This window comes from Colletotrichum siamense (assembly GCF_013390195.1).
Source record: "Colletotrichum siamense strain Cg363 chromosome Unknown KSG_Cg363_contig07, whole genome shotgun sequence".
Classification (NCBI taxonomy): domain Eukaryota; kingdom Fungi; phylum Ascomycota; class Sordariomycetes; order Glomerellales; family Glomerellaceae; genus Colletotrichum; species Colletotrichum siamense.
Window position 1 is genome coordinate 1,937,816 of NW_023501020.1, and position 27,121 is coordinate 1,964,936.

The 27,121-nt window shown below is 53.1% G+C and overlaps 7 protein-coding genes across 7 annotated transcripts; 4 read left to right on the top strand and 3 right to left on the bottom strand.

Moving 5' to 3' along the window:
- Positions 1-478: 478 nt before the first annotated feature.
- F26A3.7 (Uncharacterized protein) lies at positions 479-1,528 on the bottom strand (the record flags this gene model as incomplete). The annotated part of the gene is made up of 1 exon (XM_036642679.1): positions 479-1,528. One exon carries the CDS (start codon positions 1,526-1,528, stop codon positions 479-481), a length of 1,050 nt encoding a protein of 349 aa, XP_036491728.1.
- Positions 1,529-2,136: 608 nt separating this feature from the next.
- On the top strand, positions 2,137-7,007 carry CGCS363_v010831 (Vacuolar protein sorting-associated protein 8-like protein; the record flags this gene model as incomplete). The annotated part of the gene is made up of 2 exons (XM_036642680.1): positions 2,137-2,427; positions 2,484-7,007. The coding sequence occupies 2 exons, from the start codon at positions 2,137-2,139 to the stop codon at positions 7,005-7,007; spliced, it is 4,815 nt and encodes a 1,604-aa protein (XP_036491729.1).
- Positions 7,008-9,263: 2,256 nt separating this feature from the next.
- rglA-0 (putative rhamnogalacturonate lyase A) lies at positions 9,264-11,384 on the top strand (the record flags this gene model as incomplete). Its single annotated transcript, XM_036642681.1, has 10 exons — positions 9,264-9,653; positions 9,709-9,784; positions 9,836-9,907; positions 9,955-10,004; positions 10,062-10,289; positions 10,341-10,656; positions 10,708-10,812; positions 10,869-11,091; positions 11,152-11,253; positions 11,312-11,384. 10 exons carry the CDS (start codon positions 9,264-9,266, stop codon positions 11,382-11,384), a joined length of 1,635 nt encoding a protein of 544 aa, XP_036491727.1.
- Positions 11,385-13,301: 1,917 nt separating this feature from the next.
- NEK2 (Serine/threonine-protein kinase Nek2) lies at positions 13,302-14,813 on the bottom strand (the record flags this gene model as incomplete). Its single annotated transcript, XM_036642682.1, has 1 exon — positions 13,302-14,813. The coding sequence occupies one exon, from the start codon at positions 14,811-14,813 to the stop codon at positions 13,302-13,304; it is 1,512 nt and encodes a 503-aa protein (XP_036491860.1).
- Positions 14,814-17,330: 2,517 nt separating this feature from the next.
- CGCS363_v010834 (uncharacterized protein) lies at positions 17,331-18,188 on the top strand (the record flags this gene model as incomplete). Its single annotated transcript, XM_036642683.1, has 2 exons — positions 17,331-17,573; positions 17,619-18,188. 2 exons carry the CDS (start codon positions 17,331-17,333, stop codon positions 18,186-18,188), a joined length of 813 nt encoding a protein of 270 aa, XP_036491725.1.
- A 1,642-nt stretch (positions 18,189-19,830) lies between these two features.
- GUP1 (Glycerol uptake protein 1) lies at positions 19,831-21,939 on the top strand (the record flags this gene model as incomplete). Its single annotated transcript, XM_036642684.1, has 5 exons — positions 19,831-20,089; positions 20,148-20,215; positions 20,275-20,853; positions 20,907-21,768; positions 21,833-21,939. 5 exons carry the CDS (start codon positions 19,831-19,833, stop codon positions 21,937-21,939), a joined length of 1,875 nt encoding a protein of 624 aa, XP_036491726.1.
- Positions 21,940-22,257: 318 nt separating this feature from the next.
- On the bottom strand, positions 22,258-23,232 carry CGCS363_v010836 (uncharacterized protein; the record flags this gene model as incomplete). Its single annotated transcript, XM_036642685.1, has 2 exons — positions 22,258-22,977; positions 23,125-23,232. 2 exons carry the CDS (start codon positions 23,230-23,232, stop codon positions 22,258-22,260), a joined length of 828 nt encoding a protein of 275 aa, XP_036491723.1.
- Between the last annotated feature and the right edge of the window lie 3,889 nt (positions 23,233-27,121).

Genomic DNA, 27,121 nt, shown 5'->3' on the forward strand with positions numbered 1-27,121 from the left:
TACACATCAGCGACAAAAGTCGTCCGAAAAAAGCGACTTTGATCTTTTTCCGTTGTGCTACTCTTGTACATCATACCCTCGAGACCAATTTGCAGATCTCAGCATAGACTGCGATGTGACCGCATCTATACACGCTCACGACACCGCTTTTCATACCCACCTTTACATATAACGTGTGTTCGGAGGAATAGCCCCAAGGAGTAAAAGGGGAAAGAAGGTTTGGCTGCCGCAACAGGTGGCAGAAGGGAGTTGCATTACAGTCAGGGCGGACTGATTTGGCTTGGTTTGTATCCTCTGAATTCTGAGGAGAGCGGCGGAGTTGCGGCGACATAGGCATCACTCAACATGGAATAATGACAATTGACAATGTTCACAAAAAACTCCGTTTGATGGCTTTGTGCTTCTTCTGTGAAAATGTGTGGTTGGGTTAACTTGGTTGCCCCCACCTGCTCCTGCCTAAGCGGCCCTTTTGCGTTCGTCAAAGATATGATCCCTTTTGGAATCGGCCACCAAAATCTTTGGCACGGTTGAGCAACTCCCTGCGCTGGGCTGTACCGATCTTGCCGCCCAATGCCATATCCTTTTCTCTATCAAATGCCCTCTTGCTAGGGTCATCCTCCTCTTCGCCGTCCTTTCCAACCTTGGCGCCACTCTTCTTGTCTGTCTGATGCTCATCATACATACTCTTCCCCCGGGTTGCTGCGATGTTCTCGCTGATGCGCCTATCCCGTTCCTCTTCTTCTCTAGTACGACGCGGTTTCTGCTGCTCCGCTCCGCCGACTTCCCCTCCACGACCTAGCACAGCATCTTCGAGTCGCTTGCGCTTCTGTTCTGGCGTCTCTGTCCAGATGCTGCTGATACCCCCACCGCTGCCGCCCGCAGCCGATGACGATTTGCCGCTGGCGAATTTGCGATTCTTCAGCTTGGTCGGGTCGCGCTCTTGATAACCAGATTGTGTCGGTGGTGCGAGCATCCAGTCATCGCGCTGAGGTGCGGCAGGGCCCGAGGCCGCCGCCGCGGCTGCTGCTACTGCGGCAGCTTGTGCTCGTTGAGCAGAGGTTGTTGAAGAGGGAAGAGCAGGACCGTAGTCATCCTCCGAATCTGACGAAGAGTCGTCGTTCCCGCCCTGGTGAGCCGCTGGGGGGAGCGTGGGTCCTATAGGCTGTTTCGGAGGCAGAGTAGGACCTATTGAGGGCTGGGACTTGGAAGTATTCGGTGATGCCGCGCGAGGAGCGGATGGGCCGTAGCCGTCTTCTGAATCAGAGCCGTCGAGAGGTATCTCATTTGTATTCGTTGTGCTGGAGGGAGGCATTGTTGGACCAACGGCAGGTTTAACGGTAGGCGCAGGTTCCTTGACTGATGCGCCAGGCACACTAGGTCCAAAACCATCGTCATCGGAGCTGTCGTCGATATCGATCTCGTCGGTGTTTCGAGTCTGCTTCGTTGGCGGTGAGTCGGCGCTGTCGTCGTCTGAGTTGCGCTTCCTCTTGGTGAGATGAGGTGGCAGCTGGGGCCCAATGGAAGACATAGTGAATGCTGCGATGTTGGCCGGGTGGTGGAGCGGTGGTGTTCAGTTTGAATTCGAGATATGTTGATCTGACAACTCGCGACGCGTGTGGAGATTGGTCGCATTAAAGAGTGTGACCAGCGCTGTAAGGTGATGTAAGTGCTAAAGGAAAGCTCCACCGGGCTTGCGCCGTGACGATCAGAGGTCACTGCGACGTTGCTAGGCGCTGTCGGGCCCGCCGGAGAAACCGCGGTCCGTCGTAGAGCTCTGGGTGGCTGGAACCTGGAACCCGGAACTTGATGTGTGGGCTGTGCGCGTCCAACTGCGTAATGCGCTCCTACTAAGTGCAACTGATCATCCATTGACAAGTCAGCTTCTCCTCGTCTGATAGGAGCTTGAAAAGCAGAATCAGGTTTCGAAAGGGTCCTCGCCTCATTTGGCCAGCTTCTATCATCCTCCAGCTGCTGTTTCCGATCGAGTCAGGCCCTTTCGCTCTCCCTCCCTGCTGAGAGCACTGGCCTAGCTTCTGAACCCAAACCGAACTCTGGCCCGACGGAAGACATGTGCTTGATGAACCGCCATTGATGACCCCACCACCGACGGAGAGAGATGATGGACCTGGAGACAAAATGGCAGATCCAGACGACCGGTCCTCCACGGACGTACAAGCTCCCAGCGATGGAGGGATGGTAAAGGCCGAGGGGGAGGAGGACGGCATCGTCGGCCTTCTGGACGATGAAGAAAGAGAGGCCTCTGATGCCTCTCCAGCAATTGAGAACGGCATTATATCAAATCGGTATCGGCAAATATTACGAGACCAAGCCGACGATGCGTCTGAGGAGGGATCAGTGGATGCGGCGCCGAAGCGCGTGGGAAGTCCCATCGATTCCCTCATGTCTCTGCCCGACGATTCCCCGTCTGTTCAGGCAAGTAGCCCTATCAGCTTCAGGCTGCACCAGCTAACCACAAACCTCAGGGCTCCGTGATCTCCTCTCCAAGCAGCAGTGTCCTCCCATCCGTCGCTTCTCGACCAGGCCTCAGCAGTCCAACCCCGTCATTCCGTCCTTTCGATCGCCGATTCCAATCCCGTATCTCCTCCGCCAGCTTCATCAGTAGTCCGCGATCCTCCTCACCTGCTTTTCTCACCGGCCATAGCCGTTCCGCTTCCCTGAGCTCAGGACTGCTCGACCGCGAAGATACCGATACCCCTTCGCCGCCGTGGGAAGTTGTTCGATGGACGAGATTGAAGAAACTTAACGGCCAGGCCTTCTCCGAGGCCGGCAAGCGCAACTTCGGCGCTCCGACCTGCATCGCCGTCTCCGCCTCGATTGTGTTGGGGACGAGCAAGGGAATAATACTAATGTTTGATTACAACCAGGTCTTGAAGACCATCATCGGGCCCGGGACCAAAGCCGTCGAGTCGGGCGCCATTACGGCAATCGCTGTGTCGGCAGATCACACCACCATTGCTGGGGGCCATGCGAATGGAAGCATCTTTACGTGGGAGACGAATCGAGCGTCCAGGCCGTTCCTGTCCATTCCGCACCTAGACCAGTCGCAACTAGAGAACCGGACCATGGATGGCCATCTCCCTGGTGTCGCGGTCACCCATCTTGGATTTCTGGGCACCAGGCACACTGCGCTTGTGTCAGCGGATGATCGTGGCATGGCCTTCTCCCATCTGGCAACTAGAGGCACTGGCTCTCTCGGCCGAACTGTAAAGACAACGAGGATACTCGGACGGTACCCGAACGCGGCGCCTCCTGCCGGAAAGCCTCTCAAGCCCAGTACTGTACTGGCATTTAGTCCGTGTCCTTTGGGTAATACCGAACGCGCCACGGATACCCTCGGTCTGACGGCCATGCTTACACCATATCTGTTGGTTATCGTTTCTACAACACCCGTCGCCCAGACACAACATAAATCGGCCAGACCAAAAGACGTCGCCCATCACAGTGCGATGACCGGCTGCCTGGCGTGGTTTCCTGCGGTGAAGCTTAAGGTTCCAGATCCCGTTACAGGCAGCGACATCTCCAAAGTCAAATTGGTGTACTGCTGGTCAAACGTCCTGACCGTTCTGGACGTAGACGAGATACCAGCAGAGAACAAGGACAAGCCGCCCACGCTCAAGTTCAAGGCCCGGAGTCGGTGGAAGTGTGAAGAAGCCATTGTTGCGGTCCAGTGGCTAAGCCGTTCTGTTCTCACAGTTTTGACCATTACTCAGCGCCTAATCGTCGTTGAAGACCGCAGTATGCGAATGACCGAGGGTTTTGATCTCATCAATAAGTTCATTTACCACTCCGACCTGTTCTCTAAGCAGTTACACACATTGGTCGAGCAGCTCGACGAGGACGACACATCGATGCATGGTGTTGTGGCCGACGCTTTCTACATGAGCTTCAAAACCTACAAGGGCAAAATCTTCCTGCTCGGTTTCAACGATGTTTCGATTGGATCGCTTTCGAACTGGGCTGATCGCATTATTGCTCTGATGGAAAATGGTGATTACGTTGGTGCTATTCAGCTTGGAACATCATACTACACAGGTGACGCCGATAAACTCACCATTGGCCTACCCGAAGATACCGAGTTGCGCCACTCGATGGTGCGAGACAAGCTCATGGAGATTATGCGAGCTTCTCTCAAATATGCCTTCACCCAGCGGCAAAAAGACCGAGCTGCAGCGGACGACGCCCACCTTCGAGAGTTGGCTGAGACTTGTTTCACGGCCTGCCACAGCGTCGGCGACGTTGACTTCCTCTTCGATGAAATGTACGAATGGTATGAAGACGCCAGCGTGGAAGGCATTTTTCTCGAGACCATGGAGCCTTACATTCTGGAAAAGAACATCACGGTTGTGCCGCCAACCATTGTCAAGGCCACAGTTACCCACTACGTCACCAAAGGTTGGGAGAGTCGCCTTGAGGAGATGATTGTCCACATGGACACTATGACCCTAGATTTGGACCAGATTACTCTTCTGTGCAAGCAGCACAGCCTTTACGACGCCTTGATTTATGTCTGGAACCAGGCCTTGAACGATTACATTACACCATTGATCGACCTACTAACCTTGCTTGTGCCGCTTATGAGCAACGGCGACTACATGTCTTCCGGGAACATGGATGACGAGATTTACGGCGTTAACGCCTTGAAGATGTTCCCCTATCTCTCATACACGTTGACGGGCAGAGTATACCCCACCGGGGAGGCCATGGACACCGCCGTTGCCTCCAAAGCCAAGGCTGAGATTTACTGGTTTCTATTCTCAGGAAATAGCGTCACGTGGCCCAAGGGCAGCACTCGGCGGTTTCTCACACGGCCAGATCAGCACACTGAGCCGTCGTTCCCATACCTCAGGTTGATCCTGAAGTTCGATGCCCCAAGCTTCCTTAGTGCTATAAACGAAGCCTTTGAAGATTCATTCTTGAACGACTCTCCTGAAAAGCAAGTTAACGGCGGCATTAGGGGCGATGTCCCTGAAGAGCAGATATTCGGGCTCACGGTCGATCGTCAGTACATTGTCTCTATCTTGTTGGAGATTATGAACCCAGCAGACTTCGCATCGGAGGACACCATTTACCTCGATATGTTCATCGCTCGCAACCTCCCCAAATTTCCTCAATACTTGCTCTTCCCGGGCTCGACGCTTACGAAGGTCTTGACCGGGCTTTGCAATTACCCTGGAGCTGACCTAGCCGAAGACGCCCAACTAAGTGCCGAATACCTGCTCTCGATATACCAGCCTCCCGATGTTACCACGCTGATTCCTATGTTCAAGAAAGCGGGCTTCTATCGGATATTGAAGAGGCAATACAAGGTTGACAAACAGTATGACAAGCTTGTCCAGACGTACTTCGAAGACCCCGCTGACCGGGATGCCGTCTTTGAATGCCTCGGGGACTGTCTTCGGCCACACAGTGGTCTGAATCGCCGACAGGTGCAAGAAGTCCTCGAAGCAGTCAAGAACAACGCCAGGGAACTCCTCGGAATTAACCCCGTCGAAGCGGCGAGAGTCTTGGCAGCTCAGTCTGTGGACGTTCACCAACACATCCTGGATTCTGCCGAAGACGCACCCGAGCTGCAGTTCTTTTACCTGCGGACGTTGCTCGAGCCCGAAAAGCGAGACATCGAGACCCCATTGAACCCAGACCGAGTCCTCATCGAGCGCTACGTCCAGCTCATGTGCAAGTACGATTCCGCACATGTGTCGGATTACATCGGCCTGGTTCAATCCGTCAACCTCAGGTTGGATGTCTTGCTGCCTGCCATGGAGGAAACCGGCGTGATTGACGCTGCGGTCGTGCTCATGGCTCGAGAAGGCCAAGTCAAGGATGCCATGGACAGGCTTGTGAAGCACCTCGGTACCCTTGAATCGGCCTTGCAAGGTATCTTGTCTGGCGCTCAACAGCAGAGTTCAAATGACTTGCAATCAGGAGCCGAAGAGACTTTGCGAGCGTTGCAAAAATATGTTCACGTGGGCATTTGGCTTTGCCAGGGCCAGACCAAGTCATCGAAGAAGGCAAACGGTGTCCAACAACGAAAGTCAAAAAACACGTCAGAAGTTCTCTCGCCAGATGAGGAGCTTTGGCTCAGTCTCATCGACGCGGCAGTGCAGACCACGCGATCAATCTCGTCCACCATCGAGTCGTCGAAAACCACCCAGAACGGCGTTTCGGAGAAGGCAAGCGCTATGGACAGCTTAGACAAAGAGAAGCTCTTGACACTGCTTCGATCTTTGGTGCAGCATACTTTCACGGCTCTCCTGACGACGACTTCAAGTCCCGCAGGAGCCCAGGCTGGTGGCCGACTCCTTTCCAACGCAGGGAACAACCTGTCATTTCTTCGAATTCTGCGTGCCTTTCTGACACGAGCCGCTGCATCGTCCCCCAATCTCGCAGATCTGCGCTCGGTGCTGGCGTCCATCTTTTCCGCGTACGCCTACGAAGAGTCCATCTTGCGACTTTCAAACCGTCTGTTGGAACGAAGCTTGTTCGTGAACGTCAAGCAAGCCGTCGACCTCCGACAACGCGGTTGGCGACCCAGGGGTTCCACGTGTGAGGCGTGTGGCCGTCGTATATGGGGCCCAGGTGTCTCTGGTAATGTTTTTGAGGCCTGGGAAGAAAAGCAGGCCCGCGACGAGCAACACAAGGCCGAAAGAAAGACCGCGGCTGACGAGCGCGGTAAGGGCAAAGCAGCCCCTGCTGCCGGTGAGGCATCTCAGGCTGCATACAGTTCGAAGGGAAAGGGGAAAGCCGCATCGGGTGTTTCTGCACCAGCAGGCGTTGAAGCTGCCACGGTAGAGGAGGGTGTGGATGCGCAGAAAGATGCGATCGGAAGGCCCAAAGAGCAGCCCCTCGGGCCGCTCGTCGTGCTGGCTTGCAGGCACATCTACCACCAGACCTGCCTGGATGCATATCAGGCTCGGCCGGAAGTTGAGGGAGAGACCCGCAGAATTGACAGCCACGCAAGGGAGTACAGATGTCCGATTGATGGATAGATGAGTTGTATCTTCTGTGTACGATGTACAAATTTCATGAATTCACGAATGACACTTGATCGTGTCTACGATTTCTTTAAAGTTGATTGGCATCCTTGGGAAATTGGCCGGCATCTCACCGTTCAAGTTGTGCTACTCCGATGTTGTCTTCTGACTGCCCGTGTTCTGTGTGACGGGCTGCAAGCGGTTTCAAGATTGTTGTAAGTGCCGCCTGCACCTGAAAGCTACGCGCTGCTCTACCCCATGGTTTTGCCCGAATACATTTCCGGACGGCTGCCACGGAGAATATCAGATGGTCACGAGCGCAAGTGGAAGGTGAAGTGGACGAACGAATGCATCAATCTTGGTTCCACGGTATTTAGAACAACACAGAAGATGCGGCAGGCGAACAAAACGTCGATATAAAGATGGTCTATGTGTCATATTGCAGACGCCAAGTCTTGACCAAGTACTCGGGCGTTGCAGTCTGTCGTATCGTTGACTGATGACATGTCTTGGCTTTGTCGATCAATGTATCAATCAGAAACAATTTCTCTGGGTAGTCGGGCTTAGATGGATGCTCAGCCCTATCACCTCTTTAGTGTGAGACTGAAGACGTGACACAGGGAAGAATAGGAGATACGGGACCCGAAGACTTCGAACGATGTTCCGGAGGGCGCCCGGGTATCGGCGGGCGGGGTCGGAGTGGACTCCGGGAAGATCGGGCCTGGAGCTACGGCCGTTTGGTGATCCCGGCACTGCATGGGACCCATTGCAAAGACGACGGTGTTTCTTGAGATTGTGTTGTAGTGGTTCCTTGAACTTCAATTGATTCGCCGTTCTCATCGCCATTAGCCATGATGTCGCTGTAATGATGGTTTCGGACTATCGGGCTGATGAGTGGTACTCATCTCCATATGATGAAAAAATCCGCATGACTCGAATTGTGAGGTGGTCCCTGAGAATGCCGAGTCTGTTCAGTGGGTCTATTGACTTGGGAGGCAACGGTTATATGAACTCTTCCGAAAGAAGACGATGAGAGCCGAATTTCAAACTCAGTCACCGGAAAAGAGTCCTTAGTGGACCTCAAACTTCATAAAGGCCCGCTCGTCACGTAGCGTAGTTTGGAATGCCATGTCGAGAGAGGCGCGACTAGCGAGTGTGCCAGCTAGAAATGCCGGAGTCGTCAAATGAGATGTGAATAACATGCATCGTGGCCCATCTCCTCGGTAGCTCGACGCGTGGTAGCGGAGCTGTATTCAGTGGGCTAAGTGGGGACAGAACGCAGGCACTCGGTACTGAACGGAGGATTAGCCCCGACCTAGTTGAGTGCCGCCACACGGAAGGGTTTAGGGACAATGATCGGCATGTGCTGGAGGCCGCTTAACCACGAAGCATCTAAAGAGTAGAATCAAGCCTTGGATCTTCGGGCGGGTGTAACCCTCAGGCCAAGGACTCGTCGGCAGTCAGACCGAGACCTCGGTGGAAACATCCACGAAGTTTAAGAAGATTGCGGGACAACAATGAACTGTCTAGTTCCAATAAACAACATGCTTGAATACTACCTTAAATGAGTCAAGGATGGGGGATGACGAGTACAATGCACAATAAACGTTGGTGGTGCGTTGGGAGAGCGGAGGGCTCCCTCGAATTCCACCAACCCGCTGGCACCTTTCACGGACACTATTGTTCCACGATTCTTCTTTCGAATGACAAAAAGGATCCTAGACGATTCGAAGGGGTTGATTGTGAAATGGGCAGAAAAAGCACTCTGGGAATCTCGGAGCCGGGGTGATGGGTGTAGACCGGATATGACAAGTGGGGTGAAGGACCGCGGACTTGAGGCCCGGTAGGGCTACTGCCTCCGAGAACCCATGGCCGGCAGGGCAGCTTAAGCACGCACCACATCCTCTTCCAGTGTAACACCCAATCTATTCCACCAAAGACGTCTCATCAAGTGATCAAGCCTAAGGGGGGTTCCCAAGCACGCTATCGGCCGGTACGGCAAAAGATGTGGTCTTGGGAGCGGGCGGAGCGGATGGGCGGACAGGCGGGCAGTTGCTGAAGAGTTGGTGAACAGGGCCTCCTAGGGATATGAGAAGCTAATATAATGGGACACCGCTGCGTTCCCGCTCTCTCTCGAAGGGGAGGGATCTCCTTCGTTGCTGTTGCTCTCGTGGCCCTCTGTCGTTCCCTTACACCAGTAAGACCACACTGCAGCTGTGGCTCTCTCTTCACTCATTACCTGGGATTCCGTCAACAACAACAGCAACTACCATGTTGTTTCTCTCCCTGTTCTTCTCCTTGTTCTTCCTGCCCTCCGCCGTCTTCGCGGCCTGGGGCTGGACTGACAACGGCAGCGAATATGTGATCGACTCCGGCTCCGACCTGGTTATCAAGGTCACCAAGTGCTGCGGTGACCTCTCCTCGCTCAACTACAAGGGTGTCGAGTACAACGGCTGGGGCGGCAAGAACTCTCACGTCGAGTCTGGTTTGGGTACCAGCACGGTCAGCATTACCAGTTACTCCAACGTGATTAAGGTCTCCGTCGTCCACGGTACTCTGAAGCATTGGATCTTTGTCCGCTACGGCAACAACAATGTCTACCTCTTCACCAACAAGGCGGACGACTCTGTGTCTGCCATGCGTTACATCGTTAGAATCAAGGTCTGTGGTGGGTCGAGAATGTTCGTCGGGGGTCTGAAGTTAACGGGAATGACAGGGCGGAATCTTCAGCCATGCCTCGACCGAGAGCGACTTCTACGATGCCGATAGCACCATCATCGAAGCCCAAGACAGTAAGTAGTTTCTAAACATGGAGATGGTCAGGTTGTGCTAACTTTTAAAAGTCAATGTGAACAGCGCGGGTCTGACCAAGAGCAAGCACTACCAAGGCTCCAACTATGGCCGAACCATCGACTGTAAGATTTGTTTCGAGATTTTTTTGGGACATGCTGACTGTTTGAAGACGATTACGTTGGCCGCACGAAGAGCGATGTCGGTTTGTTCATGATCCGAGTAAGTGTTGCGGTGCAGATTTGCCTCCATGTGTCACCGCTAACATCTCAAACCTAGAGCAACCACGAGAAGGCCTCCGGCGGTCCTTTCTTCCGATCCCTCGTTCGCCGTGCCGATCCCACTGGAGAGGACTTGTACGACATCTACTACTATAACATGGGTCACACCGACCCCATGCGCACTGGTCTTCAGGGACCTTCCGTTATTTCTTTCACCAACGGCGAGGCCCCCAATAGCAATCTCTTCGCTCGCAAGGCCGACTGGTCCTGGTTCGATGACCTTGGTGTGAGTACAAAATCAGGTCTGATCCATGATCAATAGCTGATGTTTGCTTAGCTGGATGGTTGGGTCCCGGCTTCCGGCCGTGGTTATGCCAGTGGTGTTGGCCTGGCCAACATGAAGAGCGGCAAGACGTACGTCGTTGGCCTTAGCAACTCCAACGCTCAATACTGGGGCACAGCCGGTTCTGGTGGCGCCTGGTCTATCACAAAGGTCATTCCGGGCACCTACACCTTGACAGTTTACAAGGACGAGCTCGAGGTCGCCACTTCGTCTGTGACCATTACTGCTGGCAAGGGTACCGCCGTGAACACAATCACTTGTGTTGACCCTGAAGATGATGCTACTATCTGGCGTATCGGCGAGTGGGACGGTAAGTTTTGGAACTAGAAAGTGTGGGTTCCGGTCTGACTATCTACAAAAGGAACCCCTAAGGGCTTCCTTAACTTTGAGGACACCCCGGTGAAGCTTACGTATATGCATCCCTCCGACACCCGCATCTCAACTTGGAACGCCGGAAACTTCATTGGTAAGTCTTCTGGATCTATTAGTCACTCTTGGGTATCGGAATCTAATTCTGCGAAGTGGGCACACACTCGGCCAACCGCTTCCCGGGTTACATGTGGAAGGAGGTCAACAGCGGCTACATCATCTACTTCAAGCTCACTACCGCGCAACTTGCAGCTGGTCACACTGTTCGTATTGGTATCACGGAAGGCTACATTGGCGGTCGGCCCTCCATCAATGTCAACTCTTGGGCCTCTGCCCTCCCTGCCGCCACAAACCAGGCCAGCACCCGATCTCTCACGTAAGTTCTCAGGATTCTACATGCCTCGCTCAGAACTTTTGAAACTAACAAAAATGCAAGTGTCGGAACATGGCGCGGCAACAATGTGAAATTGACTTACGCTGTGCCACAAACCGCTTGGATCCAGAGCACAAGCGAGTGGCAGGTTCTCACTATCAACGTGTATGTCCACCCGTACTCCGACTAATATTTTGTGGATCAGACTAACTCTTCATGACAGTATTTCCGGCAGCTCTGGCACAAAGTTTCTCAGCCCTGGTGTCTCATTCGACGTGGTTGAGTTGCTTGCCTAAACCAGGCAATGTCCACAGATACTCAGGAACTAAACGATCACCCACTCGTTTCGCGGTTGTTTTCACTGTCAAATTACTCCTATATTTTCTTGTCACATACATTTCTTCAAAGCTGTACATACTTCAGTGAATATATCATTCGGGGCCTTGAGCCTGCGTATATACCAATCACATGCTCCTTGGAGACGCAAGTTTCTACATGTCTATGTGCTCTGTCGGGTCGAAAACTTTCAGTTCATATTGCAACAAGTTTAAATCCTATAAAATTTCAACGATCAATGTCTATTTCTCACTTTAAAATCAGATGTTTTTCCCAAACAATTTTATTTCATGTGAAGTTCCACAAGGTAATCCGCCGTTGCGCCATGAGCGTCCTCTCCGTTTGTCGTTCCCGCGTCCTCTGAATGATGTTGTAGCATGTGCTACATGGGAAAACCAAGATTCTGTCTCCGTTTCTGCTCCCGGTCCGTCGCTTCATCGCAGTGGTGGATAGTAACTTGACTCATCATGAATCAAATGTTACAAAAGCGCTGCCAGATCTCGCACATTGTTTTGGTCTTTGTAGGGTAGACTGCAAGCGGTATGATCGTCCCAGCACCAATAAAGCCGAAGCCGATGTACCTAGGTTCGACGATGGTAACACTGATGTCATTCGAGATGGGTGATTCGTTGAGTCAAAGATGTGTTGTCGTCACCAGTCTTTTTTAAAAAAGGATTAAAAAAATTCTTGTAGTAGCTATGTGATATGAGTTAGCCAAGGCTCCGAACCATAGATCTGTGGTCTTTCCGGAAGACGAACCGGTCAAACCTCTATAAATATGAGCTTTTCTTCTACATTCCCCTTCCACTCATACATCACATGTGCAGGCCACTGTTTAAAGTCGGCGTCTCCGTTTCTGATATCTTTTTCTATCTGTGTTCATATAGACGTCAGCTCCTTTTCGACTCATGCTATCGTTTTCCTTACTCTGTTTAGGGTCTGGCCACAACCCCCTCAAAACCTCGCATTAAGATCAAATTCATCAGGTGGGATCGAGCCACCGAACCCCAGACGACCATGAATGCTCTCCAACAACCACTTCCGAATCTAGTGGTCCGACACACTAGCCATTCGAGCCAACCGGGGTTTTCAGACGTTCCGTGCCGCGTATTGTGCGGAGTTGGTCGAGGTTGAGGTTGTTGATTGAATTGGGGTCGGCTATGAACCACATAGTCGGGCCGTGACCAAGTGCTTGGAGGGAGGTGGAAGGGAGTCGAGTCTTGTGAAGCGCAGCCTGAACAGTCCTGATCAGACCATGCGCTAACTCCTTTGAACCTATCGCAGCCTTTGGGTGGGTTAAAAGGTGGAAGATCGCGTCCTATGTGTCTGTGCTGACGCGGTTGGTTGGGGTTTATTTGAAGAGCCCCCGAACAGACATCGATGAGTCGATCGCAGGGATATTGGCAACGACGGCAAAACCAAGTATTGATTACACACATTGTGGCCGGTTTTGGCTGAGAGGCAGACGCGATGGTGATGGGGTCTGGTGTTCGAACGGATACTTGTGGAAACGATGCAAACAATGAGGATGAACAGAAAAATCAGACGACCGGTTTTTTATTTAGCTTGTACTGACATTAATGGACAACCTCTTCAAACCGCGTTGACACCCTTCTTGGTTGGGCTTCGAGTCCTGACTTGAACATAAAGGTAAATTATAATCATGGCCAAAACCTAGATGTCCACGATAATCATCTCGGTGCCTTGGGGGTTGTCAACACGACATCGACACAAAAAGGTATAGCAAGGTGTCCAATGAACTACAACTACCTCGTTCGCCTAGCTGAATAGAAGTTTGGCCTAGTTACCCACTGTCTAATTTAGTTGAGCCCCTCTTGTTCATATCAACTAAACTTCATACACTGTACACTGCTAAGTTAAAAGTTTGCCCTCTCAGCCTGCCAGAAACCTAGGACCTCCATTACGTCCGGCCTTTCATTTGGATCTTCCGCCATGCACCGATCTGTCATACCCACCCACGCCGTGGGTATGTCCTCGGCGCCTTCCCAACTGGTTTTGAGCTGGCTCGGATGCTCAATCTCATCGAAATCCATGTCCGGCTGACGCAAAAGCATCCACATCGCTCGGCCCAGGCTGAACACCTCAGCAAGCTCAAGAGCCAGTGGATGTTCTGCACTCCAGCCAGGAAACACGTTCCAGGTGTTCCATGGATAGTCACCGAGTACGTCTTCCTCAGTATTGCGGCGCGGTGGGCCCTCATACTTGGTGTATTGAAGACGTGGGCGATTCCACCCATTGCCAGCAAGGCTGCCGCCCTCTTCTTCCATCTCAACGTCCCAAGTTCCATCGGCTTCTGGTGCGATGGTCGTTGTTGGCGCATCCGTCTGCTCCCAGTCTCCTAGGACCAGGTTGCCGTCTTGGTCGATCAAGAAGTTGCCAGGTTTGATGTCCATGTGATACGTCTTGGCCTGTCGATGAGTGTGGGCGACCGCCGCGGCCATGTCGGTGCACCACCTGACCTTAGTAGTAAGGGGAATTCGGGCTCTCAGGATGTTGCTCTTCTCTATGCGAGATCCCACATCGCCCCCCTCGTAGAATGGCTGCAGTGTGCCGCAGACCACCCCGTCCTGATTGCCATACGTCACTAGCTTCGATGGAGCTGGAAGCACATTGGGATGCTTGGGCATATTGCGAAGTAGATTATTGGACCTGTGCCAGCCATGTATCATGTGGCGAATGGTTTTGCCGTCTTCATCATCAGTGTACGTTAAGAAGGTACGAAAGTCGATGCCTTTGAACACCATGAAGTTCTCGGAGCTTTTGTCCATGCGACGAATTCGAGTCGCACAGCCTCGCCCACCCAACTGATCGTAGCGGACTATTGAGGCAAACTCAACTTGCTCGTCGTTCGGTAACAGAGGGGTCTTGCCAACTTTCACGGTGTAAGCTACGGTCGACGAAATGCTAGAAAGTGAGGGATGCGAGAGAGACGAAAACGGGAATAGGGAGAAAGACTGGAAATACATACTTTCGTTGTCGCGAAGATATTTAATGTAGCGTTGAAAGAGTGGGTGAGAATAAGCATTCCAGTGCACATCACTGGAAGAGCTTGCATCATCGTGATGATCGACGGCGAAGACAACGTCTGGTTGCGAAGCCCGTTTGTCTGTCGAGCAGGCTGACCATACATCGCGAACCGCGTTCCACAAGGCCTCGCGCATGGCCGCGCTGTCCTTGAATGATTTCGAATCATCATCGACCTCAATTCCATGCATACAAGCGCAGATGCGATTCGCGAGAGAGGTTGAAGGCTTGGATGCGTCAAGAGAGAAACTGAAGATGATGGTGCGATCGTTGCCGTACCCTTGGGCGAAGACAGTCGTTTCGGCGTCATCGCCCCATATCCACTCAGGGTGAAAGTCATTCATGGTGTTAATAGGATCGAGGTGATTGAATTGCAAGCACCTCAGCCTTCTATGAGGAGAATAAGTTGGTAGACGCGGGGAAGAGAGCTGAGTGGGCGAGGTATGAGATGTCGCAGTTGGTGATGTTGGTAGTTCAGCGATCAGTCTCTCCCAGTTCAAAATTTGGCGGGCATAAGCGAATTAAAAGCAAGTGCCGCCCCTGCCTGCTTTGGGTGGTACCTGCCTTCGAGCATCAAGATGTCGCACAAGCATCTCGGCCTTTCACTGAGGCAAACACACAGAAGTAAGACAAATGCATCCACAATCAACGAGCAAACACCTCAGCCATTCACGTGCATCAAAACGTCAGAAGGAGAGAAAGAATGGCGACTGGCATTTCCATCCCTCTCGATCCTTCTTTTCCATCTAGCTATTGTTGATATGAACTCGAAGTGACACAGTCCTTTACTCGATAATCACCAAATATTGGGCTCATATCACGAACCTCGACGAACATCTACTTCCTTGTCGTCTGATGGATGTTGTCGTGCACCTGCTCCGATCTGTACGGGTCGTCACGGGTCGGCGCAGGAACTGTTCTGAGCTTATAGGCAACCTTGTACTTCTTGAAGACGACCGGCTGAGGGCCCGAGGCTGAGCCTGTTGTGGAGTGTCAGCGCATCTGACTTGACATGCATTTCAGAGACAACTTACCATCGGTGCCAAATTGCCATATGACATGGATAAAGCCGTCGTCCTCCCGGGGGTTGACATCCACATCTAGAGTGATAGTCGAGCGGCCGGACTCGATCTCGATGCGTGGGGGCCCATTCACGTTATCATCCTCCAAGACCACAAGCCCGAGGACATCTTCAAGCCCCAATCTAGACAGCGTGGACTTGATCTCCAGAAGAAACGGCCCGTGGCTTGAGTTCGTCAGCTTTGGGATGTCCTCATGCCCATGGGGACTCGAGTATGTAAACTCCCAAGGTGCCAGCCCGGCCTCGACAAACCGCCATGCCGTAGGAACAATGTTCCTAACATCAGCCGAGTTGAGCTTTGTGTCCCACGGCACCGCAGCGTTGCCGAATTGGACAAGCATCTCGGAGGCCGAGATTTCGAAGTGGTTGTGAAGGAGAATGATTCCGAACGTGTTCTCCATCCCGTACTTGATAAAAACCTGTCCAATGTCAGATGTGAGAGCCTCAATCGCTCCAGAAGGCTCGGCATTGCGACCAGCTTCCACAACGCCCGGCAAAGTATCGTAGTACTTGGGTGAGTACGGGAGGAGAGTGAGCGCCATGGTTGTTGCTGTTTTATCTGCTTGCCGTGATGGTATATTGAAATTCGGAAGAACGCGAGAATCTTATCTTGTTGAGATGTTGTTGACGATATGAATGAGATCTCTCTAGTTTTCAACCTTCAGAATGGCGGACTTATATACTTTTGCGTTACCATTTCAGGCTCTAAGGGCAGCATGCCTCCAGAAGTTTGCCAAAAACATCAGGAAGCTGTACTACCGAAAAGTGGTCGACAAACAGAGGGGAAGAGGGTAGCACGACACGAACCATCCCTCTAAGTTACACCACATCGCCCAAAACGTCCCTCCTTTGCCGAGAAATGGGTCTCCGCCTAGATTCATACCGTAATAGAAAGAAGAACAATGCAAAAGCCCGCGGCAATTGTTCGTGGCAACACAATGCACAGTGTGGTCAGCGCAGCAGACCTATGTAATATGGAAGTAGGCGGTTTGTCTCAATCACGCATGGATACGCAGTGAAAGTAATCAGAAGACGGCAGTTGATCCTCCACATCAAGTAATCTCTGTATGGGTAGATCGTACTAGACTCACCATAATGACTGAAAAGGAGGTAGACCGTTTTATAAGGTAGTATCAGGAAGGAAGCAAGTAATCAAACCATGCGTTATAATTACGCTAAAAATAACAACAACTTTCTTTCAATTAGGGTTTACAGTGAATGGGAAATTTCTTCGTTTGGATGTATGGCCAAAGTGAGGTGAATAAGTAGTTGCCTTTTGAGGAGGAAGAAGCGGAATTTCAGCTAGGCAATCCTTTGCCGGGCTCAATAAACAATCTTTATACATACTTTCCATGCCCCGATAGAGCACAAGAAAGATCCTCATCATACGCTGTCCCATCTTAGAGGAGTCCTAGACACCATTTTCAGAAACGAAAGTCACGAGAACGAGAAAACTTGATCACAGCCTTCCATCTGCTTTTATCATATGAGCACGAAATCTTGCAGTTGTTGTGTTCATCAAATAATACAGATCCTTCTTATAGGGCCTTGCAAGAGAGCCAGTATCCCGTTTAAGTGTGTTGCATGATAATCAGGCTGTTGTTTTGGGAGGGCTGACGTCAGTCATGCATGACGATGGATGGCCACTCGCTGCGATGAGCCGCATCTAGGCACCCAGAATGTGCCTTGGCGGCTGGGTCATTTAATGAACGGAAGTGAGAACCTGTCAAACCGTGGAAATGAATGTCATCTTCACTCCTTGATTCACAGTCTAAGGGCGATGGCTGTTTCGCAGATATCAGACGAGGTCCAGCTCCGGGTGCAGGAGTGGATGCAAGCTACCTCATATTCTGCAGTCTCACTTACGTCGCTTACAGGAGGTCAAACCAACTTCACCTACCTCGCAAAGCTGAGGCAAGCATTTGACGACAAAGATGGAAACAGGGCGATGGAAGTTATGGTCAAACATGGAGAGCCATACATGGCCCGGCATCCCGTCAACTCCATCACGATCGAGCGTTGTGTAAGGCGATCTTTGCTATCTAGCATCTTAGCTAACACTTGATAGAACGTGGAGGCGGCTTGTCTAAAAGAGCTCGAGGCGATGTCTCTCCGCCTGCGTAGCCAGGAGAGCTCCAGTATCACCGTCAAAAGCCCAAAATACTACGTCTACGACGAGGAAATGAAGACGCAGATTCAAGAGTATCTGCCGAATGTGGTACACTTGAAGAAACACCTTCTCAAGTTCCCTCCATCAGACACGCCCATGGATCTGCGTCCGCAATACCAGAACATTGGTAGCGCCATGGCTAAATACATTTCCAAATTCCATGAGCTCACGAACAGCATCTTGGAAAGCGAAGGGCAGGATGGGACAGGCTCATCACTAAAGGAGGCCCTTTACAAAGACAACCAGATGCAGAAGTTGAAGCACATGATCAACTACGATTGGCTGCTCGAAAGAGTCGCCCAGTTCCCCTCGATCCTGGGCCACATGCGAGGCATATTTGAGGAAGTAAAGGGGCAGGCCTTAGAGGAGACACGCGGGGGTAATAAGACCTTGACGGTTATACATGGGAACTTCTGTCCACAGAAGTGGGTTAACGCCGATTCCTACTACCTCAAACTTTTAGAATAACACTAGAACAGTGTCCTGATTCGTGACACACCACTCACGGCCAACCTTGATACGTCTATATATGTGGTAGACTGGGAGAACGCCCAACTTGAAGTTCCAAGCATGGATCACGGGGAGATGCTGGGAGAGCTATACGCAATCTGGCTGTGTCAGGGGTCAGCAGCAAGCTTGTGGATTGCGGAGGGCTACTGCAGGGGACTAGATGACCTGTCGGAGAGCTCAGCTCTCCGAATCGCCCTCCAGCTGGGGGTCCATCTCATCAGTTTTGGCACCATTTCGCGAGAAATGGAGACTCTTGAACAAACCCGAGATGTTGCTCGGATCGGTAGTGAGTTTATTGTCAATGCTTGGGGTAAGAAGAAGGCGTGGTTCGAGCAGAGCGAACTATCCTTTTTATTCCCGACGGTTTCTGGGGAGTGAGATTCGCGAGTACAAGAACTTTCAACTTAGTAGCAAGGATATGGTAGTCAGTCAGAAAACACCACGAGACCCTTACTATCTCAAACACGCCCCGGATGGTCATCTCTCTGCATCTTCTGTAGTCCAGATGCTGCCCTATTGATGAGTAATTGCCCGAAAGTTAAATCGAGAAGTAGTTCTATCCCTGTCGTTAAGAAAGGCCAACACAAAACTCGAGGCTCACGATGGCTTCAAATCAAGTAGGAGGGCGGTCTAGAGTCTAAAAAGGAAGACTTGCGAGCAAACACATACAACACCGGGCATTCGCCAGTCGTCACCGACCTGACTACTACTCCAGCCCTCATTGGCTTATCTATGGGAGAGCGGACGGGATCCCGAGTTTTCCAATGGGTATGGTCGTATGTGAAGGTATCGTGAAGTGAATTTGCCTATAACCTCAGAGCTGTAGTCGGGCTTGAGGAAGTGGCCGCATATTTGGCCGCTTGTTTCTCCCAGTCGTGAGCTATGACAGACCTGGTAATGTTCTTTGTTTCGAAGTTGCTCCTTGACAAAAAAGCCTTGTGGCTTTTTAATGTTACATTCCATGTGAACGCGAAGAGTTGATTCAGAAGTTGAGGAAGTCGACGTTGCGCGTTGCAGAGTTGGCGTCTCATGATTGGCAATAGTTTCACGCCATTGGCCAACCAAGCCTCCCCAAAATCTGGTGCAAGTGCAGTGCAGCAACCGGGGGACCGAGGCACAGCGCATGCGACCTGAGGCGAACCCTGAACCGGCCCCCAGTGCAGAAAAAGGGGTATTGTCGATCACCCCCGCCAATTGGGACGCTCTAGAAGGCCAGAAATGCCCCGAATTTGCGGGCGGTGCAACTGGCAGGTTGCGCATTACGGGGGTCCCACGTAGCTTGTCTGAGCTTAGCTTAGCAGCCCTTCCAATGTCTCCAGCAGCTTGCTTCAAAAATAACCGTCCTGTCAATTGGACACATGGGACGGAAATGCGATCCACGGACACGAGACATCCCACGACGCCCCATTTCGACCACCATCTGACCGGGAGAAACCAACTCACTTCTTCCAACAACACCAGTCCTGGGGACTCTCCGTTATTCGATTGACAATGATCTAGAACCGTCACCTGCTGTCCTTTCTCCCCTCGCTCCCCACACGCTTCGAAGCTCCAAGCAGAGCAGCTGCCAGCAGCAGCAGCAGCAGAAAGCCCGCCCGCCATGGGTGGCCCGCTCACGTTCCTGAAGAGCATCTACGATCTCGACAACCTCGATACGCGCTTCACGAACTCCTCCTCCGTTCCATACAAGACCGTGATCGAGTCACGCAATGATCCGGCGCAGAGCAAAGAGTCAGCCAGCAAAGCCCAGAGCCGCGCGCAGCCGTCAAAATGGAGGCAACCCGAGTTTATCGTCTACCTCGCCTATATCGCAGGGGTGATACCGTATATGTTCTGGGTGGCCTGGGGAGTGTCGAGGCGTGAGTGGCTCATGGAGAGTCCTGAGCTCGTAGCTATGCTAACGATATGTCACTGCAGCTTCCGACCCCCGATACCACAACTACGAGCGCTTCCTATCTGACGGCTGGATCCCGGGGCGTAAAATCGTAGGCCGCCCTCGACACCCCTCTACAAAGTGAAGCCTCCAGTAACACAGGTCTCTTAGGATGTTTCCGACTCGCAATATCATACCTTCCGCCAGAACCTTCCTTACATGGCCCTGCTCCTGACCTTCCACCCACTCCTCCGAAAGCTTTGGAACATCGTCTTTCCGATCCCGTCAGACCTGCACAAGAAGTCGGTAACAGAACAAGGCGACGCCCGCCTCGAGCAGCGCGCTTCCTTTGACTACCGGTTCGCCATTGTGTTCCTCATCGCACTGCACGGCTTCTCTGCGTTCAAGGTCCTTGCAATCCTCTACATCAACTACCAGCTTGCCACGCGGCTTCCGCGAAGATACATTCCCGCTGCGACATGGACCTTCAACGTCTGCATGCTCTTCGCGAACGAGCTGAGCCAGGGATACAAGTTCGCCAACATTGCGCGGCACATCACACCACCCTCTGCGCACAAGGACCTACTAGAGGAAGACCCCTTCCTGGTGCGATGGGGTGTCTGGCTCGATTCGTACGGAGGGTTGATGGGCCGCTGGGAGATTCTCTTCAACATCACTGTTCTACGGCTCATCAGTTTCAACCTGGATTACTATTTTAGCCTGGACCATCGTGGCGGAAGCGCTCTCGAGGTAAGACTCTGTCCACCGCCCCAAACACTTTGTTCAGCACTGAGATCCTTAAGAAGAAGCAACTTGACCCCGCCAATCTCTCCGAACGTGACCGCCTGGCCATTTCCGCCGCTCCCAAGGACTACTGCTTCCGTAATTACCTCGCCTACGCGATCTATGCGCCGCTGTATCTTGTTGGGCCCATCATGACCTTCAACGACTTCATCCACCAGCTCCGACACCCGCCTGCCTCTGTCGAGACAGGCCGCACCATTCGCTACGCAGTCCGCTTTGCTCTCTGCCTGCTCGCAATGGAAATCGTGCTCCATTACGACTATGTATGCGCCATCTCGCACGCGGGACCCAATTGGTCATCCTACACGCCCTCTCAGCTTTCCCTGCTCTCCTACTTTAACCTCCACATCATCTGGCTCAAACTACTACTCCCATGGCGCCTGTTCCGTCTATGGGCCCTCCTCGACGGCGTCGACGCGCCGGAGAACATGCTCCGCTGCGTCTCCAACAACTGGTCTCCGAAATCTTTCTGGAAGGCCTGGCATCGCTCTTACAACCGTTGGCTGATCCGCTACATATATATACCCCTGGGCGGTGCAAACTTCCGCTCCTGGGCCACGACCGCCCGCTCAATCGCCACGTACCTCCTCGTCTTCACGTTTGTAGCACTGTGGCATGACATCCGCTTGCGCCTGCTGATCTGGGGCTGGCTCATCGTCCTGTTCCTCCTACCAGAGGTGCTCGCGGGAATGCTGTTCCCCGCGAGGAAGTGGGAGAACAGACCGAACCAGTACCGCTGGCTGTGTGGCATCGGCGCCGTTGCTAACGTGCTCATGATGATGACGGCCAACCTTGTCGGTTTCGCTGTCGGTTTAGATGGCCTGCAGAGCATTCTGCACGGTATCTTGCATGACTGGTCAGGTACGCTGCCCCAAAAGAACTCGCGCTCACCCTTTCGAGAATATCATGCTAACACATTGCGTAGGCGTCATGTTTTTTGTAGGGGCATGTACCGCGCTCTTTATCGGCGTCCAAGTCATGTTCGAGATACGCGAGTCTGAGATGAGAAGAGGCATCTCGTTGAAGTGCTAAAACAAAAGAGAGCCCGATCATAGAAAGCCAGTTTTTTACGTCTTAAAATTACCTGTATTACCACACTAGACAGCTGACGCTGTTGTACACTACTACTACTTCTATATCTGTCCTGTTCGTGCCTAGGTATAGATGGTGACAGGGACACCGATACCGTCCCTCGGGGTATAATGATCAATGCAGCCGCTCCCACCCGAATGCCCGACTCCTTGCAAGTCTTCTTTTTATGAACGTGACCGGAAGCGCCGACCGTGTACTCGGCGCGGACAAATGGAAAATGTACAGACACACATGGACACATACACAAGCCGTGCATATCTAGTGCTTGCTGTTGATGGTGCCCAGCTCGGTGTCGTAGTTGCGGAAACGCTGCTGGGCAAACTTGCCGTCCATGCCCAGCTTGCGCTCCGTCACCCACTCCCTGAGCCAGATGAGGCCCTTGACGATGAGGTAGAAGACGATACCGGCGACGGCGATGCCGATGATGTACGCCGCCGTCTTGCCGCTGCCGTTCTTCTGGATGTCGAGGAAGTCGTACGTGTAGAAGCCCTGCGTGGCGTGGGTGACGTAGGCGAGGGCCAGGTACAGGGCGAGGACGATGATGAGCCAGAGCATGTGCACCCACTCGAGCTGGGCGGCGCTGGTGCGGGGGATGATGATCTCGAACAGGGCGAAGCCCGAGTTCATTGCGTGCTGGGAGACGTTACTCCATGCGTTGAATTCCTCCTCGTACCAAGGGCCCGAGTAGATAATCGCCCAGTACACAATCGTGACGATGAACGGGTAGGTGGTGATGGTCGTGTAGTAGAAGGCGTGGAGGGCCTGCAGAGGGCGCGGGAAGCGGTCGAGGAGAGGGGAGCCCGAGTGCGCGTAGGTGAAGGTGTGGATGGCGGAGACGAGGAAGTAGAAGGCTAGACCCCAGTAGGTGAGGACGGTGAAGTATGAGAAGCTCTGGCCGACAATCGTGCAGCCGCCATCCTCAGCGTGGGTGCATGTCCAACCGATGATGAAGAAGCGGGTGACGAAGATGTAGAGACTCTGTGGGGGGCCATCGTTAGCTTCCAATTGAGAAAGGCGCAGAGCGGGGTTAGAACCAGGGAACGTGGTACAAATCCGGGAGGATAGAGACAATAAAATGAAGAGTCGTCTCGGGGATGCGAGGATAGGAGAAAAGTAAACACTCACAATCAGCGCGCGACAAGCAGCCAACAGGTAGGGAGGCAGAAGCCACGAGGTCTCGAAGCGGTAGGATGGATCCCAGAGATCGTTCCCGAAGCGGAAGGCAGCGAACATCTTCATCTGCCCTGGAGGGAGGGGTTTTACACCGCTTGACGAGGTGTAAAAACCGTTATTTTCGCTTGTTGACGATGTTCAGGTTTTGGAGTTGAGCCCTGGGAGTGGGAAGATCGAGACCCAAGAGGTTTTTGAACGTGGTGGGCCTTGGCTCTCGGCGCGGGTCGTAAGGTCGCAAGGGTGTGCCTCCGTCGCCAGGAAAAGCGCAATCACGTCGCTGCCGGGGTGACCTGGCAGCCCGGGGCTTGCTGTTGACAGTACCGCGGTAGATGGGTTCGGTGTCGTGTGCAACTTGGCGTTTATGAATGCCTGTGTATTTTGTGTATTCGTGTCCTAATAGAAAACACTGACTGCAGAAGGATAGCGACAGCGGCGGAATGAATGCGAATGGGAAAAAGACATCTACGATATGTCGATGTTGAGGAGGAGCATTCCAAAGACGTCTCTCACACCTTCAGAGTGACCCGGAATGCAGTGCCGAGCTGACGATGGTAGTGTTCTATTTCAGCAAGCACGTCGGGACGCGATTAAGACACGGCCCCGGCGTTGTGGCTGATGCCGACGGGAAGTGGCCGTTTTTTACTGCCTGCTTCCTCTTTCGATAATCGGGGCCAGGGTCCTGGTCCCGAAAGAGGGTCTTGACCGTTGCCGCAGCTTGGTGGCCGGAGATGATGTGGGGAGCGAACGGTTCAGTACACATTTAGATTTAGAGCCCGATGTTAAGTGCGTGGTTGCTGAAAAGGGATGGAGCTACTTTTCAATCTTCCATCCATCGAGAGTAGGCTTTCTGATGCCATAACCGACCACATCTCTTCATGATGATGGCCTAGTAGCATCTCCCAGCTGCAACCAGAGGATAGCCTCAGCCTTGGGAACTAGTCCGACTCCCAAGTGCCCAAGTTTAAAGCCGGCTGCGCATCGCTGACGCCGGTCAGCACCGGGGATGTGGCTGCACGTGGCATTACTGAACTGGACCGCGATGAGGAACGTCTGATATCAGCGAACCATGAGTGGGCGCCGTGACGCCCAATGGCTTTGATAGGCAAGGACAACAGGCAGCCGGCCAGCCAGCAGCAGCCACAGTGATGGCGTGTCCAATGTGTCGGGGCTGAGAACCATCAGGTTGCGGCTTGGACTAGACGCGCCGTCTGTCTCCCGCTGACCAGCGTGATCTTGAAATGCGAAGCCCTCATCGACGGGCTTGGAAAGCGTTCCTGTTGCGGGGTGAGGCTGATGCAGTCTTCGTGCAGGAGGCAGAAAAAGGGACGCATCTTGGGTAAGCAGATTGCAGATCGATCCCCAGATGAACGGTCCGTCGATCAGAAAAGCGCTGCTCGGCCCAGCCCAGGGCGAGAGTGCCACAGGGGAACCACTTGTATGACGGGATCGAAAACCAGGACAGCCCTGGCACCTCTCCGTACGCGAGCCAGCCGCGCTTGTCGTGAAGAGACTGCTGAATCGTGGGCGTCCGTCATTTCCGCGCTTGCGTTGGGGGGGACGGAGAAGCGCGATGCATTTGCATCCGCCACTCTCCGACCCTTGGAAGAGAGCCACCACAAGCCGACATGGACTGCGAACAGCGGGCGGGTTGCTGCGCGAAGGGTAGCCGCGGGCCGAGGGCAGAGACCACTCAGTGCAGACGACGACTGCTGCCACTGGGGCCACTTGATGTGGCCATCGTGCAATCAATAACGTCCTTGGCGACGGTAAAGCGGAATCACCATCGTGCTAGGACTCCTTGGATAGACGTGGATAGACAACAGATAGTTCCACGGCTAGTTCCATGGTCCACCTGCAACGGGGCCTGCTGCAGAATGTGGCCCGTTGCGATTTCTCATGCTCGTCATCTTGCCTTGCCATGTTCTGTCTGTTCCCGTTGTGCAGAGCCCCCCTTCCAGAACTCCAGAAGTCTCGTGTGAATGATGATGTCGTATCCTAGATCTTCAGAGGTGGGCTAAAAATCAATATTTTGCCAGCCCAATATCAACCATTGCTCATTGCAGCCGTGTGGGCAACCCAATTGGTCGCGTCAATCTGACTTGTCCGGGTCATCGGGTCAGACAAAATCGTCAGCGGGCCTCTTTGGGTCATTTATTGATTTTAAGAGAGGTTGTGACAGTCGCTTCCATCAGCCTCCAGGTCCTGGGCGTCCTCCAGCAACGCCGGCCGGATGCAACGGGCGATGTGGTGTCAAGGCTGAAGAACCATGTAAGAATAGCTTGGCCTGCCTCAAATGGAGCCATGCTGGTTGCTTCGCTGGCTATCACCGGCGGACTTCAATGAATCTCGTCATCGTAATTAGCACTGGTGTTGTCGTTGCCCGCACAGACTCGATCAAGGCCAAAGTCAAAGGCGTTGGTCGGAACGAACCAGATGAGGCTCCCTCGTTCATCTCATCTTTTCTGCTCCTTCGTCCCTCCTCATCTCCCCTGTTGCAGCCACGTCAAGGATATCGTAACCAAATTTTGAAAAGCGGTCAACGGCTGGGGAAATAACAAGCCAGGGCCCAAATAGGCCATTGCCAATGCCAACGTGGGCCTAGATATCTAATTTGATCAATTCATCGAGAAGGCATCCAGGGGGCGGCCATGGGGCAGACAGCGGGCTCCGTGGACGGGAGACAAGCCGATCGATCGGGTCAATGAGCCTATGTCCGGAGATGGAAATAAGCCCAGAGGGGAAGGGGGCCGGTCAGGCGTGGATGCGACCTCGTACAGCAACGGCCAAGTCCAGGAGACGGTGAGCATCATCGTTGTTGAGCGACACAGTCGGCGGTTTGAGACTCAGGAGTAGCTCGCAGTTTCGACGGCGGCGGCGGCGACGGCGACGGGCCGTGCGGTCGGAGACAGGGCATGTCAGCAGCTGCCAATCGAATGGCAGCAGGGCACAGATGGAAGATGGAAGTGCTGTGCTCAGGTGCTGTGTTGTGCGCTGTGCTGTGCTGCCCAGGCTGTGCTGAATGGTCGAACAGTCAAGTGTGTGGCACAAGCCGCTCCGTGACTCGTGCCGGTGTTGGCGGGCGATAGACCGCGACGGACGTGCCACCGATGGCGAATAAGATTTGGAGGGGGCATTGGTGATGATCACCGTGAGACCGAGGCCTTCAGAGGCCATGTCGACTGCTTTGTTGTCTGCCTACCTACCTATCTGAGTAAAGACAAAGGGCGGCAGGATGTATGGATGCAAGGCACTACCACACAAGGTATCTTGCGGTGAGCGATGTATGCCTCTGGTGCTGCATAGGTCGGCCGCTGACGACGTCCACCTCAGTGCTATTGGATCTGTGTCAGCAAGCCAGGAGGTTCGGGCTGTTGGCCCGGGCTCCAGAGCAGAAACAGGCGGCGAAGCAGCGGGCAAACAACAAACAACCTACGACAGTGCTCCCCCAGACCCTGTCGGCGCGGTGCGGGCGGGAAGGGCACGTTTGGCAGGAATACCGTTGGCACCTTTGAAGATGGGGGGTTGCATGTTGCATGTCGCAGTGCCATTCTCATCTCGTGTCGGCGGCCCCAATGGAACGTATAACGGGGATTCCATTAAAGAGTCTTTCGTAGGTTATTGCGCCTCGGTGCACCCCTCCTTGGCTTCGTCGGCTACCATCGACAAGGCATGGGAACCATTCTTCGCGCTCTTGCAGACGGGTGTGGTAACGTGAAGACGAATAAGCGATGGCGCGCGACCAAAGTATCTGCACTTTTGGGTGCGAAGCAGACAGAAGAAGGAAGACGATGTCCCAGGCTGTCAGTCAGCGGCAGGGGTCAAGCCCGATTGAGACTGGTTCCTGCACAAAACGAATAGTACGATGGGCCTAAGGTAAGGTACCTTATCTCCCTATGGCGACGATGCGATGCGGATTGAAAATGCAGCAAATGCAGATGCGGGCAGGTCA